Source organism: Trichoderma virens (genome assembly GCF_000170995.1).
Source record: "Trichoderma virens Gv29-8 chromosome Unknown TRIVIscaffold_4, whole genome shotgun sequence".
In the NCBI taxonomy this organism is placed as follows: Eukaryota; Fungi; Ascomycota; class Sordariomycetes; order Hypocreales; family Hypocreaceae; genus Trichoderma; species Trichoderma virens.
Genome location: NW_014013745.1, coordinates 2384859 through 2401850, shown reverse-complemented (window position 1 = coordinate 2401850; position 16992 = coordinate 2384859). Strand labels below are relative to the sequence as shown.

General features: G+C 47.9%; 7 protein-coding genes across 7 annotated transcripts; 2 read left to right on the top strand and 5 right to left on the bottom strand.

Annotated features, from left to right (window-relative positions):
- Window positions 1-242: 242 nt before the first annotated feature.
- Window positions 243-1190, bottom strand: TRIVIDRAFT_30240 (uncharacterized protein; the record flags this gene model as incomplete). The annotated part of the gene is made up of 1 exon (XM_014103671.1): window positions 243-1190. The coding sequence occupies one exon, from the start codon at window positions 1188-1190 to the stop codon at window positions 243-245; it is 948 nt and encodes a 315-aa protein (XP_013959146.1).
- A 2457-nt stretch (window positions 1191-3647) lies between these two features.
- Window positions 3648-4706, bottom strand: TRIVIDRAFT_61701 (uncharacterized protein; the record flags this gene model as incomplete). The annotated part of the gene is made up of 1 exon (XM_014103670.1): window positions 3648-4706. The coding sequence occupies one exon, from the start codon at window positions 4704-4706 to the stop codon at window positions 3648-3650; it is 1059 nt and encodes a 352-aa protein (XP_013959145.1).
- A 565-nt stretch (window positions 4707-5271) lies between these two features.
- Window positions 5272-7093, top strand: TRIVIDRAFT_61700 (uncharacterized protein; the record flags this gene model as incomplete). The annotated part of the gene is made up of 5 exons (XM_014103669.1): window positions 5272-5359; window positions 5414-5860; window positions 5926-6188; window positions 6242-6357; window positions 6457-7093. The coding sequence occupies 5 exons, from the start codon at window positions 5272-5274 to the stop codon at window positions 7091-7093; spliced, it is 1551 nt and encodes a 516-aa protein (XP_013959144.1).
- Window positions 7094-7706: 613 nt separating this feature from the next.
- On the bottom strand, window positions 7707-10639 carry TRIVIDRAFT_30879 (uncharacterized protein; the record flags this gene model as incomplete). Its single annotated transcript, XM_014103668.1, has 3 exons — window positions 7707-8309; window positions 8682-10317; window positions 10377-10639. The coding sequence occupies 3 exons, from the start codon at window positions 10637-10639 to the stop codon at window positions 7707-7709; spliced, it is 2502 nt and encodes an 833-aa protein (XP_013959143.1).
- Window positions 10640-11674: 1035 nt separating this feature from the next.
- On the bottom strand, window positions 11675-12598 carry TRIVIDRAFT_30850 (uncharacterized protein; the record flags this gene model as incomplete). Its single annotated transcript, XM_014103667.1, has 1 exon — window positions 11675-12598. The coding sequence occupies one exon, from the start codon at window positions 12596-12598 to the stop codon at window positions 11675-11677; it is 924 nt and encodes a 307-aa protein (XP_013959142.1).
- A 1776-nt stretch (window positions 12599-14374) lies between these two features.
- On the bottom strand, window positions 14375-15189 carry TRIVIDRAFT_29778 (uncharacterized protein; the record flags this gene model as incomplete). Its single annotated transcript, XM_014103666.1, has 3 exons — window positions 14375-14546; window positions 14672-14894; window positions 14946-15189. The coding sequence occupies 3 exons, from the start codon at window positions 15187-15189 to the stop codon at window positions 14375-14377; spliced, it is 639 nt and encodes a 212-aa protein (XP_013959141.1).
- An 887-nt stretch (window positions 15190-16076) lies between these two features.
- On the top strand, window positions 16077-16739 carry TRIVIDRAFT_54611 (uncharacterized protein; the record flags this gene model as incomplete). Its single annotated transcript, XM_014103665.1, has 1 exon — window positions 16077-16739. One exon carries the CDS (start codon window positions 16077-16079, stop codon window positions 16737-16739), a length of 663 nt encoding a protein of 220 aa, XP_013959140.1.
- Window positions 16740-16992: the final 253 nt, after the last annotated feature.

Here is a 16992-nt window from a genome sequence, read left to right as displayed (position 1 = left end):
ATGTCAACCACAGCGCGAGGACGGGCAAGCAATGGTATTTCTTTGTGTTCCGTCGCCACAATACAAGCAGGAATTTTCTGCTGACTGTGGCAGAGATGTAATAAAGAAAAGTTAGGCAGCTTGGACCAGACAATTTTTATGGAAAAATTTGTTGAAAGTAAATGGTCTGCGGGTCCCGGGGGGGCGTAGTCCATTTGGTGAAATGTCATATGTCAAATGGTGCCATTTGCGTGGATGCCGTTCTACATGTATATGTTTGTATCGTCGTCAACATGCAATTTGTTGCAATTATTTCCATATTTGCATTTTCCAATCCGATAAAAGTGGCAAATCTTACGTTCACCTGCCTCGGAATAGTCGAAATAACTTAGGGTTGCTGATGGAGTCACCGTGGCAGCAGTTTTGGTCGAGGTAGAGCTGGAACGAGGAGACTGGTAAACGGATGTTGCGCCTAGCGATGTTGGGTGGAACACCCCAGGAAACTCCTCAATCCCCAAGCCCAGTTTGACATATTCATCGTGAAATTTTATACCAGGCGAGGTAATGAGCGTGAATCTCTCGTTGTTGCCGATATGCGTCGTCAGATCGGAAATGTATCCAACGTCATGACAAGCCGCAAAGTAGATGTGTTTGCACTGAGTGTTCTCTGCATACAGGTTGAGCATGGCGCGCAGCTTAAAGTCTGCATTCTCTTTCCACTCGCCAGCATCAGCGAAGTCAAAGAGGCCGTACGACCTATTGAAGCTAGCGACAAAGGGAGAAAGGGAGCGCTTCTCAGGGCCAGCGAGACCTGCTTTGTGGAGCGTCTTTGATAAGCCGGCAAGATTCGCCCAAACGCGTACCATGATTTGACAGTGGTCGAGGCCCTTGGTCCGGAGACTGGTCTTGATGGCCTCGTTGAGTAGTTGCGCTGCACTACGGCCCCCCTCGACACCGGTGCTCACTAGGTTCCCGTTGAAGACGTAGCCATCGCCATCAATCAAGACGAGCACAAAGGGATTGCGCTCCTGGCCTTTAGCAATCTGCTTGTACTTTTCCCTCGAGTCCCGCTCCTCCTCGTAATCGCTCTTCAGGCGCCTGTAATCCGCTATCAAGGCGGTGTACCGATCTAATATGTCTGGAAGCGTATTGTCTGTGCGAAAGTTGGCGAGTTGCTTTGCTGCTCTTTCAAGCTCATCGTCATTGACCATTTCGTCGGTGAAGCGATGAGCTGTTTCAAACACCAATATGAGGGGTTTGGATTGATAGCAGGTTGACTTGAGACTATTGAGAGTACCTCTTCCTTGACAACAAGATTCTCATGCGTGAAACCCTACGGAAGAATCTACCAACCTCCTTAATCCACAAGAGTCTTGATCAGGTGAGGTTCTGCCTGTTACGGGTTTTCCGCGAGCGGCCGTAGAAGTGCGTCAGCGTTTAACCCCACCACTGATGGAGTTACCCATGCTACCATCAGCCACTAACCCTAGAGCAGGGGTCAAATATCGAATAGTATTAGATATTGGGCGTCCATACCCAAGGTATTGAGTTAAATTCCAATCCAAACCATTGCATATATCATGGGTACTGGCTGGAGCTCTACCCCGGCCCATTTCTAAAGCTAAAATCTAGCAACTTTTGGGCACCACGAGCCTTGTAAACTAAAATTACCCCTACTACACTGACAATACATATTTTAACAACAGCCAGGCAACACTGCTACTTCCAAAATTAGCAGAATGCTGCTCGATTAAAATGACGTTGTGCCACATCGCAATCTTTCCTGCATCCCTGGACTTGCCCCCCCCGGATTAAAGTGCAAGTTTAGCAGCATCAACATCAAGTTAATAGAAGACTGCTGTGTACATGTATCTTATTTCTGATGTGAATTAGTGTCCTTAGTGTGCTCAAGCACGATAGTAACTGTCTACCCTACATACGACCATGTTTTGGCTTCGACTTTTTTGCAGTAACTTTCTTATAAGTTAGTATAGTGGAAGACGTATAAGACTTTATATAAGCGGTAGGATCTTCAAGTTTTTGACATTTATGCCTATATTTGTAATTATGATAATTGTAAGACCTGGATCCTTTTTTTAATGCGTCTTTATACGCACCTGGTTTATCTCTACAGATCAACACATACCATGCTATTTCATGTTTATGACGTTGCTATGTTGTACTGCATCGTAGATATGTTCTTAGCCCAAATTATTGTACTATTCAAACTTTTATATAGATCCTATAGCAATAAAGCCTCTACTTATATAATAAGGGAACAATGACGATAGCTTGACGACCTTTGTCCTATGGTACAGGGACAGAGGAAACGCGTTAAGGCGAGGATGCATCGTGATAAGTCTTAGAGGAAGGACAAGGCTGCACAGTTTCGCAATTATCGGCTGTGGCTTTGACAAAATTGTTGTGCCGGTACAGAGACGGTTTGGCAAAATACTTGTCCACATCGAAAGTGAGTGTCCAAGGTTTTGCGGGCGTCTATTTCGGGAAACCCGTCGCTCCGCCTGTTCCCGCCACCCTTTTGCGCATCCTTCAGCCACTGCAGAGTATCATGGTATCCTAGTGTTTTCCAATCGAAATATAGCATCTCTAACTCTTCGATCCCGGAAATAGAGCATAGCGACGAGATGCCAACATTGTTATCGAGAACTTGGCTTGGTAGATCGGCTACAATGGAACTCATAAGCCTAGGCGGTAGCAGTTTCAGTCTCTTATACTGCATGAGAAGCTGGACATAGGTAGGAATATGTAGTGACCTGAGCTTTAATTGGGCTCCTTAATGTGCAGAGAATTGTGTTGGCCATACTCGAGATCAATTTGACTCTCCCATAAGCATTCCAAGCATTCGGTATTGTCACGGCCAATGGAGCTGACTGCAAGAAGGAGTCGTGTGAGATTATTTAAATGAGCCAAATGAAACATTGTTTGGCGGCATACCAGGGCTTGGACTGGGAATTCCACTTCTGGTTTTAACTATCTGGGTTCTTTGGTACTTTGGGAAGCACCGTCGTGGCGCCGTGGGACATCCTGGGAGCGGTTTGGGATTTGAGCTTAATGCACAGGTCATGCCTTACGCATACAAGCCTGAACTTAAGACAACAGAACGACCGTTGGGGATGGACGCATCTCGAAGGACACCAAACCCATAGTCGGTAAGTCGTTTTTACGACGACTTTCTGCGAGGTAGTTCAATTGGCAGCCCCCGAAACTATTGGCATTCTATTCGTCGTTCTGCATGCTTACGGTTATACTAACGACGGCCGCGAGTAATTACCACAACTTTTTTTAGTGGCCGAGTTTGGAGGCGAGGCGGGGGGTTTGGACAGAACGACTCTGCCAGCTCAATGGGTTCGGCATCGACCGCAAACTTCGCAGACGTTATGATGGAACTGGTGGTGAATTCGTCTGTACTAGATTTTGTGATGCCTAAGATGCAATCTATGCCAAGCATGGCTCAACAGAGTCGTTTGGCTTGACGATTGAGGATCCCGATTTAACATTGATCAAACTTGCTTCGACGATGACATGAAGCGGCATGCACGAATGCCCATGCAACTCCAGAATTCAGACGCTATGTGTGAGATGTCTCGTATATTCAGCGGACACATTGCTATTTCATACTTCTAACCAACGCTGCTATCAATCGACCTCTACAATCTGTAAACCAACTTCTTACCACTGACCTTGTTCGCCTTTAAGGCTTGCAGGCCATCCGGGATTCCTTCAAGCCCTTGGCCGACCTGAATCGGCGACGCCTTCAGTTTCCCAGCATTGAAGAGTTCCCGCGACAGATCCCAAAATTTCACGGCGTAGTGAAAGTCCTCTTCCTTGGCGGGCATGGGCTGACCACCAAGAGTAAAAGCCTCTCCAATTGCGGTGTATGCCAGAGAGTAAGTTGCCTTGACGTCAGTTCGAGAAATCTTTACCTGCAGGAGCGAGTGGTATTTTAGAGTAGTTTCAGGCGAGGGAGATGACGATAGTGCCTCCTCGCAAATTTTGGCAGAATCAGGGAGCGAAATGGTGTCCCATGCGATGGTCAGGCTGTTATTTGTGTACTCTCGGATCTTGGCGGCGCAGTCAGGGTCATTGTAGTTGAAGACAGCATCGGCGCCCAGCGACTTGACTAGGTCGTTGTTGTGGGGGGAACATGTGGTGAGGACCTTGTAGCCCGACAATTTGGCGTATTGAATACCGAGAATACCGGTCGCAGTGCTGCCTCCGTAGATGAGAATTGGAGTAGCATCAGTTGAGGGCGCCGTGGGGAGCGCGAGATCAAGAAACTGGTACAAGCTCTGGCCAACAGTTGAAACGCTGACGCCGAGGGTAGCAGCCTCCTCAAAAGTCATGTTGTCGGGAATTTTAATTTGCAAATCGCCCTTTGCAACAATGTATTCTGCAAAGGTGCCGTCCTCTGGCTGGACAACATTTGAGCCGTGCGCCACTCCACAGACACGGTCTCCCTTCTTGAATGACTTGGTCACCGCTGGCCCAACGGCTTCAACAATTCCGGCGTAATCACAGCCAATCAATGGGCCTCCCTCCTTCACCAGGAAATCGACATGCTTCCAGTCGGTGGGGTTCAAGCCAACGGCGACTGTTTTCACAAGGATGTAGTCGTCGCGGAGCTTGGGGATAGGTCGGTCAGTAACCAGCTTGCTGACCCCCAGGCTCTGAACAATGACCGCTTTTTGCGTAGCAGGGAGAGCCATTCTGAAAATTTGATTTAGAAGTTGTTATAGAGAAGTGGTTTGGATAGGCGGTGCGTGTGAATCTGTTGAGCTGGATCAACGTTCGGGACATGACGCAACTTTAAATAGTTGACTATAACAAACGCGAATTTGGTCTTGTTTACTCATCGTTACTTGGTATTATAAATCGACACAGTCCATTGAGTTTCTGTTGTCGTCTTAGATCGGAGATTTGACCTCGGCAGCAACCGATGCAGGTGGAACTGTAGATCTCAAAGGGGAACACTTCAATGGGGAATGTGAAAAATTACCCAAAGCAGTAAACAGTAAGGTGGGGCGAGCATAAATATGATGCTGACTGGCCCCTGTTTCAATGATATTGATACAACAGCTGACAAAGCCTAGTGTTGTCTTCAGTTCCACTTAACTCGGCATTGACAACTGACTTCAAAATTATCCTTATTTGCTCCTGACTCAAGTAGTTGCGCATGCACAACGAGTTGGTCATGCCATGCTATTGAGCCTTTGTGACAGGGGCTGAAGAAATCAAGGGATTGGCTTGCCTACATGAACCACTGTGGACATTATGATTACAAATTTTTCAACGCGGGCGTCCCCAGCGCTGCCTGTCACTCTGGAGACAAACAGAGTTGCTGATGCAGGCTGCAATAATGGTGAGTGTCGTACATGTAGTCACCTGTGTATCAATGCCCTTCTAATTGCCCCAGACATGTCACTTCCCGAGAAAGGCTCAGATCATTTGCCGCAAGGGCCAGGCAAACAACACTTTATGTTTGTCACTGTGGGCGAGCCGTCGATAGGAGGATGTCATAACAAAAGACAAATCCCAAAGACGGTTAGAGCGCAAGTGATGCGAGACTATGTTTGGAAAAGAGACCTCCAGATATCTGGGCCCGATGACAAACGACCGCCTAGTAACAACGCAATTAAGCCGGCAGACCTGAAAGGGCGTTTCCGATTAAACACGTCAGCCCGAAAAACGGGCAATCGGACCAAAATCAAGCCGCGATCGGGGAAAGCGGTCATAAACTTGCCAAATTCACGCAGTTTGAGAGCGACGAATAGCCCTCTCACAGTATTAGGGGTATCATATGACCCGTTCGATGCATTCATGTTGAGGCTTGGCCCAGAGAGTATGCGATTGATTCACCATTGTGAGTACAAGCATAGAACATGTTTTAACGTCAAGTGATATTGGGATATCTGCTGACTAACACAGACTATCGCGGCTGCTCAATGAGCTTGGTAGCATACAATATAGGCGAACGGGAATGCCTGACCAATGCGAGAGGGAGCCTAGCGTTATTTCACTCCATATTATACGTCGTCTCGTTGGTTTATAACCTCGATCATAGTCCAAAAGATCAATTGGGGTCATTATTTCACTCCATTGAAGCCTTCCGAGCTATTAATGTTGACCTTGAAGCGGGATCTTACACCGACATGACTATTGCTGCAGTGGCCCTAATGGCCACGAAAGAGGTACTGACCAGCGACGCATTGTCAGTATCGAGGCTAACTCCCCTTGATTTTAGACTCTTGAAGGAAATTTCGCAAGCGCAACGGTGCACATGGACGGCTTGCAAATAATGATCAAGAATCGCGGTGGTATTCTAAATTTGACATGCCGCAACGGCAAAGCCGCCTTGTGGTGCGTATCATTGTTTCAAGTGCGCTTTGCTAAACCAAAGTCTCACCATCGCACCAGGTCCGATTTGTGTTACGCTACTATGTGGAACTGTCCACCTAGGTTTACTCCGCGATCGGTGACGATGCATATTCAAAACCCCCCTCACAGCGAGGACGCCTTTCTCGTCCCCGCAGATACATTCGGTCCCGATTCGGGCATTATTCCCGTTATCAAATTCCTTCGGAATGTGACATTGTCGATGAATACCACACCGAATTTTGACCTGCGGCATCTCAACACCAGCCAGGACCTCTACAACATGGAGTACCAACTACACTCGTGCAGAGCTAACCTGGAGTCTGCTACTTTCGCGAAACGTGTTATGTTACTAAGTCTTGCCATGCACCTGTATCTGTATCTTGTCATCAGACATATCCCCACGCGATCAAAACTCGTCATTACACTCGTTCAACGACTGATGACTGCTATCGATGAGGAGGCTACTGGTGATTGGGAAGATGTAGAGAATGGTCATGTCTGGCTGCTCTGGATTCTTTTCGTAGGATTCGGAGGATCGTCACAAGATGCCGATAGCGGCTGGTTTGTTGAAAGAATACAAGCCTGGCGTACTAATCATCCGGACTGTGACCCTTATGCCGGACTAGACAGCCAGCTAAGGAGAGTACTTTGGCACAATGTGTGGTGTGGTGAGCAACTCGAGCAGTTATATAACCGGTTGCTAAAGCTTGTGAAATAGGGGACTTTTGTACTATCAGCGTTTTCTATTAAAATACCCTCATCGCTATCGGAGCGGGTGCAATAGTTGTCTTGGGTTGCTCTGGGAGGCGTGAAAGTCAACAGGAGTATGCATTAAGGTACTAATTCCACTGTAGTAATATGTAACTATGTACTTTATGCCTCTGGACAGGCTAAACAGCTACTTATGTAGTTATTTTTAATAATAGTAAGAGCATTAGCTATTACCGCCATTAAAGTAGCCGTCGTATAGTCAGTAGCCGTAATAACATACGTCTGAGTAATACTCTTGTCATCTATCAGGGTGTTAGTTATATCAGTCGTCTTTGTTATAGTAGCATCAAGAATCTGCATTATAGTTAAGGGTATAACGTTAATCGTAGTAGCAGGGATTATATCTGTAAAGAACAGAGTAACAGTTACAGCATAAACATTATTTATACATTTAAAATCCCCAGCTCATGGACTTTGCTCCATTCTGCAGTGGCAGCCAATATGGAGCTTGCAGCCTGATCTTCGTCGTCCATTCAAGAATAGCGGAAAGACATTCTGATACGCAGATATACATATCTCAACAACAACCCCGATACATTCAACCACGAAATCCTTGCACTTCAGAAATTAATCCAGTAGTAGAGAATAAGGGCGGTAAAAGGAAGAAGGAAAGAGAATACAAAAAACAGCCTGTATTCACTAGTTGTTGTCGACTCGGCTGCTGGCTGGCCAGCCAGTTGCTGACGATCGATGCTGGCGGCTGCGACCGCTGGAGGGCTTGAAGAAAGAGATCTCAGGTTCGATAAACTCGCGAAGACGTTCGTTTGCATAGCCCCGTACTCGCCATGTCCACCAGAGTGGAACAGTGTAGGTAGATTATTAGAAGAGCTGAAATTCAACGAAAACGGCCTACCTAAAATCTTTGAATAGAGGGACAGCACTTTATTTTTTATATCCTGCGACTCATCGCTGCGCTCCTGGCTCCAGTATATCGCTGCGAGCAATATCATACTGTCAAGCGTGTAAGGATGCTCCTCTCCAATTGCATCTTGGAAGAACTTAACGACCTTGACTTGTAATGTTTCGGCCTCGCTGTACCGACCCAAGTCGTGAAGTAGATTGGCGAGATACTGCATTTTTGTGATTGTCTTGTAGTGGTTCTCACCAAGGGTCCTCCAATAGTGTTCCACCACCTTGACTTGCATACTCGCGACTACGAGACGCTTGTCAGGAATGCTGTTCACCCACTCCATTACATCAGTCGGGAATAGCCTGCCAGTCTGGCTACGGCTCTCCAAGACCTTCATTTGTAAGCCCACAACGTCGAGATACTTCCCCATGGCAGCGGTTACCAGTACCTGCAACTCAATACGAGACACCTCATCAAGATGCGCCTGTCTCTCAATTCCCTTGCAAATTTCTGACACTAGGTCCTGGATGAGGGCAGCTGCTTCAAATTGGACGTTCCCTTGTACCGCCTGAGTTTGGCCCCTGAACACAAGTGCACGTTCCGCCACCGTGATGTACCAGTGACAGCGGGCTCCCTCAAGGTTATCTCGACAGTGGGTTAAGGATTTAATGCAGACATCCCTAACCTTGTCAAACTTTTTTTGGCCGTAGTATGCGCGTGCAAGACAGTGCAAACTCTCAGCCATAAGCTCCGCGACACGCTCGTCTGCAACCTTCTCTAGAAGATTTATCGCATGTGTCTGGAGCTTTTCAGCCTGCTCAAACTGAAAGACTTTGCACATAATATCGGCTACGTGGTGCAATGCCCGAAGAGTGAAAAAGTCTTCCTCCCCAACAGAGGTTCTGAGGTTCTTAAAGACTCTTACCGCAACTTCTGCAGCTTCTTGGTAGCGATGTTGTTTGTCGTAGTTTTCCGCGATGGATTGTTCGCAGAGTATCGTATCAAGATGATTGGGGCCGAAGAGATGCAAATGAAGGGCCAAGATTCGACCATCCACCGACTCCTTTTCTTTCCATCTCTGACGAGAACGTAGATAAGCTGAAACTCGACAGAGAAGGGCGCACACCGTGTTCTCTTGATTAGATATCTCTACCCAGTCTGCAACTTGAATTGCATGGGCAAAGTATTTTTCGCCGGGTGTCAGCATATCCAGAAACTTGTCCCCCTCTCCATCCTTTTCTTCTGATGGATTCGGAAATAAATTGTCAACAACCTGAACGGCGATTCTAGCAAAGTAGGTCGTGTCCCATTTCGAGTTGACACCCTGTTCCATCGGCTTAATCGTAGAAACAGCGTACCGAGTTGCTTCCTGTACAAGTTTGTGCATCTCGTAGCTCTGGCTGCCATTTTCTCCTTTACGAAGACTGATGAAGGAAAACTCCTTGAGTCGGATGATGGCTCTTTTTACATCCATGTTAGACAATTTAGTCGTGCTGATGGATCGAGCGGCGTCGTCGATCATACCATGAGGGATATCTCGATTGTCAAAGTATGCCATGACACGAAGCATCTCCGAAGCCAGCATATTCTCCTGCTCGATGCGAGCAACTGAGATGCTCCAGGTCTTGAGAATACTATTAGGGACATCGCGCTTTCGATGGAGGTCAAACTGTTCCTCCTTAAGGAGTGGCCATCTTTCCTCGTTGTTGGAGAGCATTGCCAAATATTCTCGAACGGTCGTCTCAGCCCTTCTCATGTAAGCTCCGGCTTGTGAGATTGCGAGGGGAAGCCACTGAAGCTCTTCAAGAAGTTGATCAATGTCTCTGTCTTCATCATTGTCATCATTACCAGCGTCGTCGTCAGAATCTTTGCCTCGTGATATGGTAAGAAGCTCTCTCGCTTCAATAGAGGTCATATGCGAAACTTTGATTGCCCGGTGCGATGGGCGCACCAGTGAGCCAGCAATCTGTCCGTCGCGGCTCGTCCATAGAACAGTTCCCACGGATCCTACCGCGGTTCCCTTTGGAACGAAATCGAAAAGGTTACCTGATGTCTCTTGAGCTTCCCCAACGCCAAATAATGAGAGATTGTCAGCATTATCAAGAACAAGCAGCCACCGGGGTTCGGATTGGATACGGTTGTTAACAGCTCTAAGCAGCTCCAACTCAGGACCGTCGAGGATTCCTTCCAATCCAAACAGTTCTGCAATATTCTTGTAGTCGTGTGTAAATGCAGCTTTCGTATCTGCGTGCACCCAGAACACCGAACACTGTGGGTTTTCACACCGGCGGTAGGCGTACTCGAGTGCAATCTGGGTTTTTCTTCAGCGGTATTGGATCAGCTTTTGCTCGATTTACGGTGATTATTCAATGTCATTTACCCAGAGCCGCCCAACCCCCAAAGGGCGGCGTCATTGAAGGACTCGGAATCTTGAGGTAAGAGGCCATTCAGTTTATCGACAAGATCCGGTCGATTCACGAGCTCTTTGTTCCGGAGATATGGGATGAGCCGGATCGGCTTCCAGGGTTGAGGGGGCGCCGGAACGTGATGATGATGTACATCGCCTTGGTTGATGATCACATGGTCGCCAAAGTTGTTATCCGTGATACTGCGATTGTGAACCTTGAATTGCTCCTCCTGCATTTCCATCGACGGTTATCCGGAAAGTTTTAGCCAGAGGATAGAGATGCCTGAAGATGCGAAACTGCAGCCCGTGAAAGCAAAGAGGCTGCATAGAGGTTGGGCCCGCTTAGGCTTCAATGATACCATGAGACGATGCTCATTCGCCAGCCTCATGACAGGGTGGGCATCCTGTCGGTTGCACCATTTTCAACTGTCTTGAAAGCATACCCTACTTATGAAAACAATTCTCTTCACGAGTCACGTCAGCCTCCTCGAATCCTGCCTGTCTAGATAACCAAATTTCCCCGGCCTATCCAACGGCGGGAGTTTGTGTGAAGAATGTAGTTCATTAAGCCTAGGGATCGATACGTTCCTGCCACCGAAGCCTACCAACAGCGGCCTTGCGGGTTTCTTGAAAACTCCGTTTGACGCTATAGGACTGCATCGCCTAGAACTGGGATACATGGACGAATCTACCGTGGGCCCTTCGTGCATTCCATCCCCGGCCGCTCTTCCTTAATGCATATATCATTCCATCTGTAGCACCATCTGTACTCAGTAGATGCACAAGTGTTCTGATCGTGGATCCTATTCTAGATCGTACCATGGAATATAGCAGAATCAGTATGACACCCCAATTCAAAAGAGGTAACTGGAGTAAAAAGCTTGTCAACTTAATAAGCATAGGGAAACGCACAAGATAAGAAAATATAACACCTTATGCTACGACATACCTTATCAGTAACCGTACTCCTAAAATTATCTCTCTTAATATAACTCTATTCTAGACTTATAGTACCCAAGTCGCCTTCCCATTGGATCTCGTCCTCAATATCACCTGCAAAGAATGCATTTCTGCTGAAGCGATGCTGATTTCTGACCAAATTTCCCACAGCCTCCAGTTCTCTCTGAACCCGCGTGTCTGTTTTCTCAACCTGGGTCAACATGCGTTCCATGGTATCTGTTGAAAATAGGGGCACCAACATAGAAAGTATCAGTACCTAGGCGTACAGGGGTCATTCCGGTTACTAGGCATAAGTAGAGAGGCTACGCCGACTATGTAATTGGTAGTGATAAGAGCCAATTGACATACATTTCAACAGTATCCAAGACACTCTTAGCAAGAGTGTCTTCGCCCGCTCGTTTTGCTTCTTCTTTGATCTCCTCTAGTCTTTTCAACCAATACATCCATCGCCAGGGACTAAATGCCGCTGATGATCTGCGACCTAGCTCCGATTGGGTGAAGGTAGTTTCGTCCTGCCGGACGGCAGCGAGGTTGTTCCACAATTTGTCTGAGAGTTGGATGATTTTGTAACTCGCGCTATGCAGCCAAGCCTGTGCGGCCGGAAGTAAAGCGGCAATCGTGAGGTCATGTAAAGCCCTGTGGGGATTCTCGTTACTCTGATCGGCGAGGCTGCCCAGTGAACGAACAGTTTCAAAAGCGTCATTAAAAACCAACAGGGCGATTCCGCATAGATTATCGTCTACCCCGGTGGACGCGAGCTTAGCAAGAAAGTGGGAGAAATTAACGCGTTGGATAGCACTCATAGTTGCACAATCCTTCACCCAGAAGTCCGTCATGTCCGCAGTGAAGAAGGGCAGGTCCTCCCAAATAATGCCAGCGGATGTTGTGGCAGTCTCAAGCTTGTTGATGCTGCTATCGCCGTCGTCAACATTATGGCTGCTCTGTGCTTGGCGTGTCAAATTCCCTTGCCCTTGAACCTGAAGAATATGCAGAACCCATTTATCTTGTTCGGGACTTGAACAGGGAACATTTTTGGCCACTTGGTAGTAGAGGTACCAAAGATTCTGCAGAATGGGCTTGAACGCCTTAGCACGCCTCCCAGCGCGAGAAAATCCCTCGTTGATGAAAGATATCTTGTTGTGAGCGGAGCCCTCCAGACCATCGAAGTCTTTCTGTCGAATTGCTGCATCAATCGACTTCCGATCGCTTTCAGAAAACCATTGCAGCTGGGCCATGAAATCAATCAGGGCGGGTGGCTCCACAAAGTCGGTTGGGGCGTCTTGCATGATGAAGTTGTTGCACTGCGGTATTGTGACGGCTGGCAAATGGGCGTCACTGTGATGGACGTTGAGAGAGGAGTAGGAGATTGCAAGAGGCTCGTTGAGGACTGAAAAATCACTCGCAGACCCGACACAGCTACCCAAATATAGCCAATGCAGTGGACGTCAATAGATGTTGGTTGTAGATGCCAGCTGCAAGCTAGATGTGGTCTGGCAACTGGTGACTGGTGTTGGGTCGACGTCTTGGCACGACCTCACGCAGCATACCACCAATAATAAGAACACCGTGACATTTTCTTGGTTATTCCACCGACTTTCTCTGCCTTTTCGAGCTCAGCTAATGCTCTCTTTTTCTATAGACACGATGGTGAGGTTCATTTCTATCATCATGATACTCTAAAGAAGGTCCGTGGTAAAGGCGCTGTTGCCTTTGCCCAGCAGCAAACAGCAATCTACAGCTAAAATTTCCCCTATAAAACCTGATTGAGTGGATAGCAATGAAGACACTAGAGAACGGTAAATAGCAAACGAAACTTGTTAGCATTAAGAATGTTTGAACTTACCAAGTATCCTCAAAAGTGTCCATAGAAGCCTCAGCCTCGATGAAGACTGGAGCGTCCAAGGGCGTAGGCGTTGCTCTTGTAAACAATAGTGTTGACCTTGCTGTTGACACGATTATGAAGTTTGGTGACTTCGGAATGCGGATCAGGTCGACAATGAGCCCGAGCTCACCTGCTGTTATCCAAAATATGCGCGCGCATGGCGTGTCCGGTTGGCTGTGCACGTTGTTGTCCAGAGGGTTTGTCGACTTGAAAATAAAACAACATGCACCGAGGTGGCTCAAGCGTGAAACTAAGCGCAATCCGTGCCTCTGTCAACTTTCTTTGCAAGCCTTGTCGTGTCAAGTCGATATCATCTGAAGAGTGGCTCTCTGTGATAGACTTGTAAAAACCAAGCCTACGGGGCCTATAGGTGAAGACGTTAAGCACGTGTAAGCTACTAAAAGTAGAGCGAACAGGAATCAGCCTGGGAAGCCCTTGTTCGCCAAACATTTCTTGAAAGAGCGAACGGGGGCCCATCAGGCAACGGTACACTGTCTTTGAGAGATATCCCTTTCCATCGGGTGGCGGGTTTTATGCCGCCGAGCAATCGGATCTATGTTCAGAGAGTCTTGCAAGTTGCCACTCGCGTCGCTTCTTCATGACCAACACTGGATTCATTGGGCTAGGTCCGGAGGAGACTCATATTGGAGACGACATCTATGCAAGTGTCGGAGCCAGAATATAGCTCGTACTCCGAGAAATCAACAATGGTTCCAATCAGCAGGAGACAAGTCGGTTTCGACTTGTTGGAGAGTGCTTTTTAGAGAGCAGAGTGTAGGGGGAACTTAGAAACGAGCCACAGCATCTCGAAATTATATAGTATGCTAGCCATGTAGAGCGTGGATAGTACATCTCCTGATGATGAAGAGCAATAGTGACTTGTTTGAAGATGGCCGCAGCATTGCGGCTGGTACTATAAATTGACGATAATTTAAGACAGGCCTTAAGAATACCTAAGCTTGTTCCTACAATCAAGCCCATTTTGACCCCTGAAAAGGCAGATAGGCATTGATCTGACTGTGGCCATTGTTGACTTGGGATTTTGATACCTGCTCTTAGATCAGAGCGCCCTTAGGCATAACAAGCGTCAGCTTAACATCCTGTATATCGAGTAGCGCCTGCGACAACACTATAGTCGATAGGGGCTGAAGTCCTTATATCCCGCGCCCTTGACGAAGGTTTGCAACCAAGGACCCTGCGTCTTGGCCTCAGCGAGCTCGCAGAAGAGCTTTGCATGTGCCTCTCCATCGATCTTGAAAGCGGCAGAGCCATCTACCTTTCGCTCGTCAACATAGTAAAATCTACGCAACTGTCAGTCACATCCAACATCCACTCGGGCCATGAAAGGACGGTGTGGGTGGCATACTTGAATCCTTTCTCTTTGTATTCAGCGGCAGCAGCCATCATCATGTGCGCAGATGCCGACTTGCCAGCGCCGGATTCTAGGAACTGCGGGAGCGGCCTGACGTTTAGGATGTTGCCCGTAAACGCGAATACCCTTGGCGCATCGGCAGGGAGCTCTGCGAAGCCGAGGACGGCTTGCTGGGCAGCGACAAAAACACTAGTGTTGTTGACGGTCATGTCCCGCTTGAAGGCATCCAACGGGATCGCAAACGGGTCGTTTGGGGGAGAGAATGTCGCGGCGCCGGCTACGAACGCTCAGTAGACATTCAGCTAGAGTCCTTGATGATAATACATACCGTTGTAAATGACTACGCTTGGGATTCCCAGCTCCCTCTTAACCTTTACGAAGGCATTGACAACATCGTCGGGGTTGGCGAAGTCGCTTTTGATGTTAAGCTGACTGTCTATGCTGTCTGCCTCGTTCAGTGACCGGGCTGCGACTGCAACCTTGTAGCCTTTCGAAGCAAAGGCCTTCGCAGTTGGCAGGCCGACTTTAGGCCCTGCACCGAGAATAAGAACGACAGGAGATATTACGGGCATGGTTTAGGATGCAGGGAACATAGTCAGAGCTTGTGCAGCCGAGCAAGAGGGCGGGGAGCCTTTATCTACATATGTACTTTATGTGTGCTTCCATATTTTCTCATTAAGGCAAAGAAGGGCACAGCTATTAGCAATGCCCAATTGGTCAAGGTGATCTGGGGCGGCGAGATTTCTGCTAGTGTTGTTTATGATCGAAGTCATCGCGGAGCCAGACCGAGCCTAGATGCCTATTGGGGTAATGAGTGGGCTATCGCCGTGACCCGGACCCGGACCCTTCGGAAGGTCCGAACTCGAATATTACATATACACTAATGTAGTAGTCAGTTCTTCGAGCAGCGGGGATATCTACATGCTGCCCCAAACTCCTATCCTTCCATCCATTACTAATTTTTCACTTATACGTCAATATTGCGATTGCCTTTAATACACGAAGTTGCTCGTTTCGCTTCCTACCGTGCAAGGAAATTTAGAAGCGGGGCATGCTATCGTGGATTACATATCAAGTGAGAAGAGGGCTTTGAGATCAATATTGTTCTGTCTACGGGTCCTCCGCTCCGGCTGACTTTCTTGCCTTGTAGTTGCGTAAGCTTGTATATTCTCTATCCCTTCGCTACTTCGGTGCATTGGGTTGAGTTGGAATGTTGTAGTATTGTTGTCAACATTTGTCAGCTTGCTACTCTTTCATGATTGGTGTTGAATCAGGTAGGACTCCTAAGGCAAGGAGAAGGAAGTGATGTATTTAAAGGAGACCAGAAATCCGTGATACCAGTTCCATTTTGCGCGCTACCATCTACTGGATCTTTCATCATTAGCCAAGATTTTATTTAATTCGCAAGCTCTCCAGCCTACAATCAATTTTTCGGATAACTCGAGACACCTTCATCTAAATGGTGGAAATGGAGGCGATCAAAGTATTAGGAATCCACGGGCCCAACGCTGGCAAAGTTATTCTCCTCTGTGAGGAGCTAGGGCTGCCATATGAAACCGAATTGATCCCACTTACCGACGTCAAGAATCCCAAGTATGTCGCCATCAACCCGAACGGGCGGCTGCCGTCTATCCAGGACCCAAACACAGACCTCACGCTGTGGGAGTCGGGCGCTATTATCGAGTATTTGACAGAGAAATACGACATCGACCACAAGCTAAGCTTCGTGCCGGGCACGGTTGAGGCGTACCACGCTCGTCAATGGCTCTTCTACCAGACCACTGGCCAGGGACCGTATTATGGGCAAGCGATGTGGTTTATTATATATCAGCCACTTCCCGAGGCACGCGAGCGCTACGTTAAGGAGGTTAACCGCGTAACCGGAGTACTAGAGGGACACCTGGCAAAGCAGAAGCCCGACGCGGACGGCAACTCTTGGTTCGTAGGTGGCCGCCTCTCCTACGTGGACATCGCCTTCTTTACGTGGCAGCACACAGCCGAGCCGCGAATTCCGAATGAGGAGTTCAACCAGGATAACTACCCGCACGTCAAGAAGTGGCTTGACAACATGCTCGCGCGCCCGAGTGTGAACAAGCTCCTGAAGCTCCAAGAAGCCAAATAGGCTGTGGCAAGGGGGGAGGTGGTCTCTACCTTACACAAGTGAGTCACCGCTGTGAGGGTAGGTGGAGATGAAGACAGATCATGTTATAACCGGATGATGAATAAATACTCTTGCCTTGTGCGCCTCTTGTCTGATCTCGTGTGTTATTCTATTCTTTTAGGGGCACAGGTTGAACCTCAAAAAGATTTCCCAGGTCTTGGTGATTGCCTGGGGTGCATGAACGCCCGCCCAACCATATTGAACGTCCTTCGAG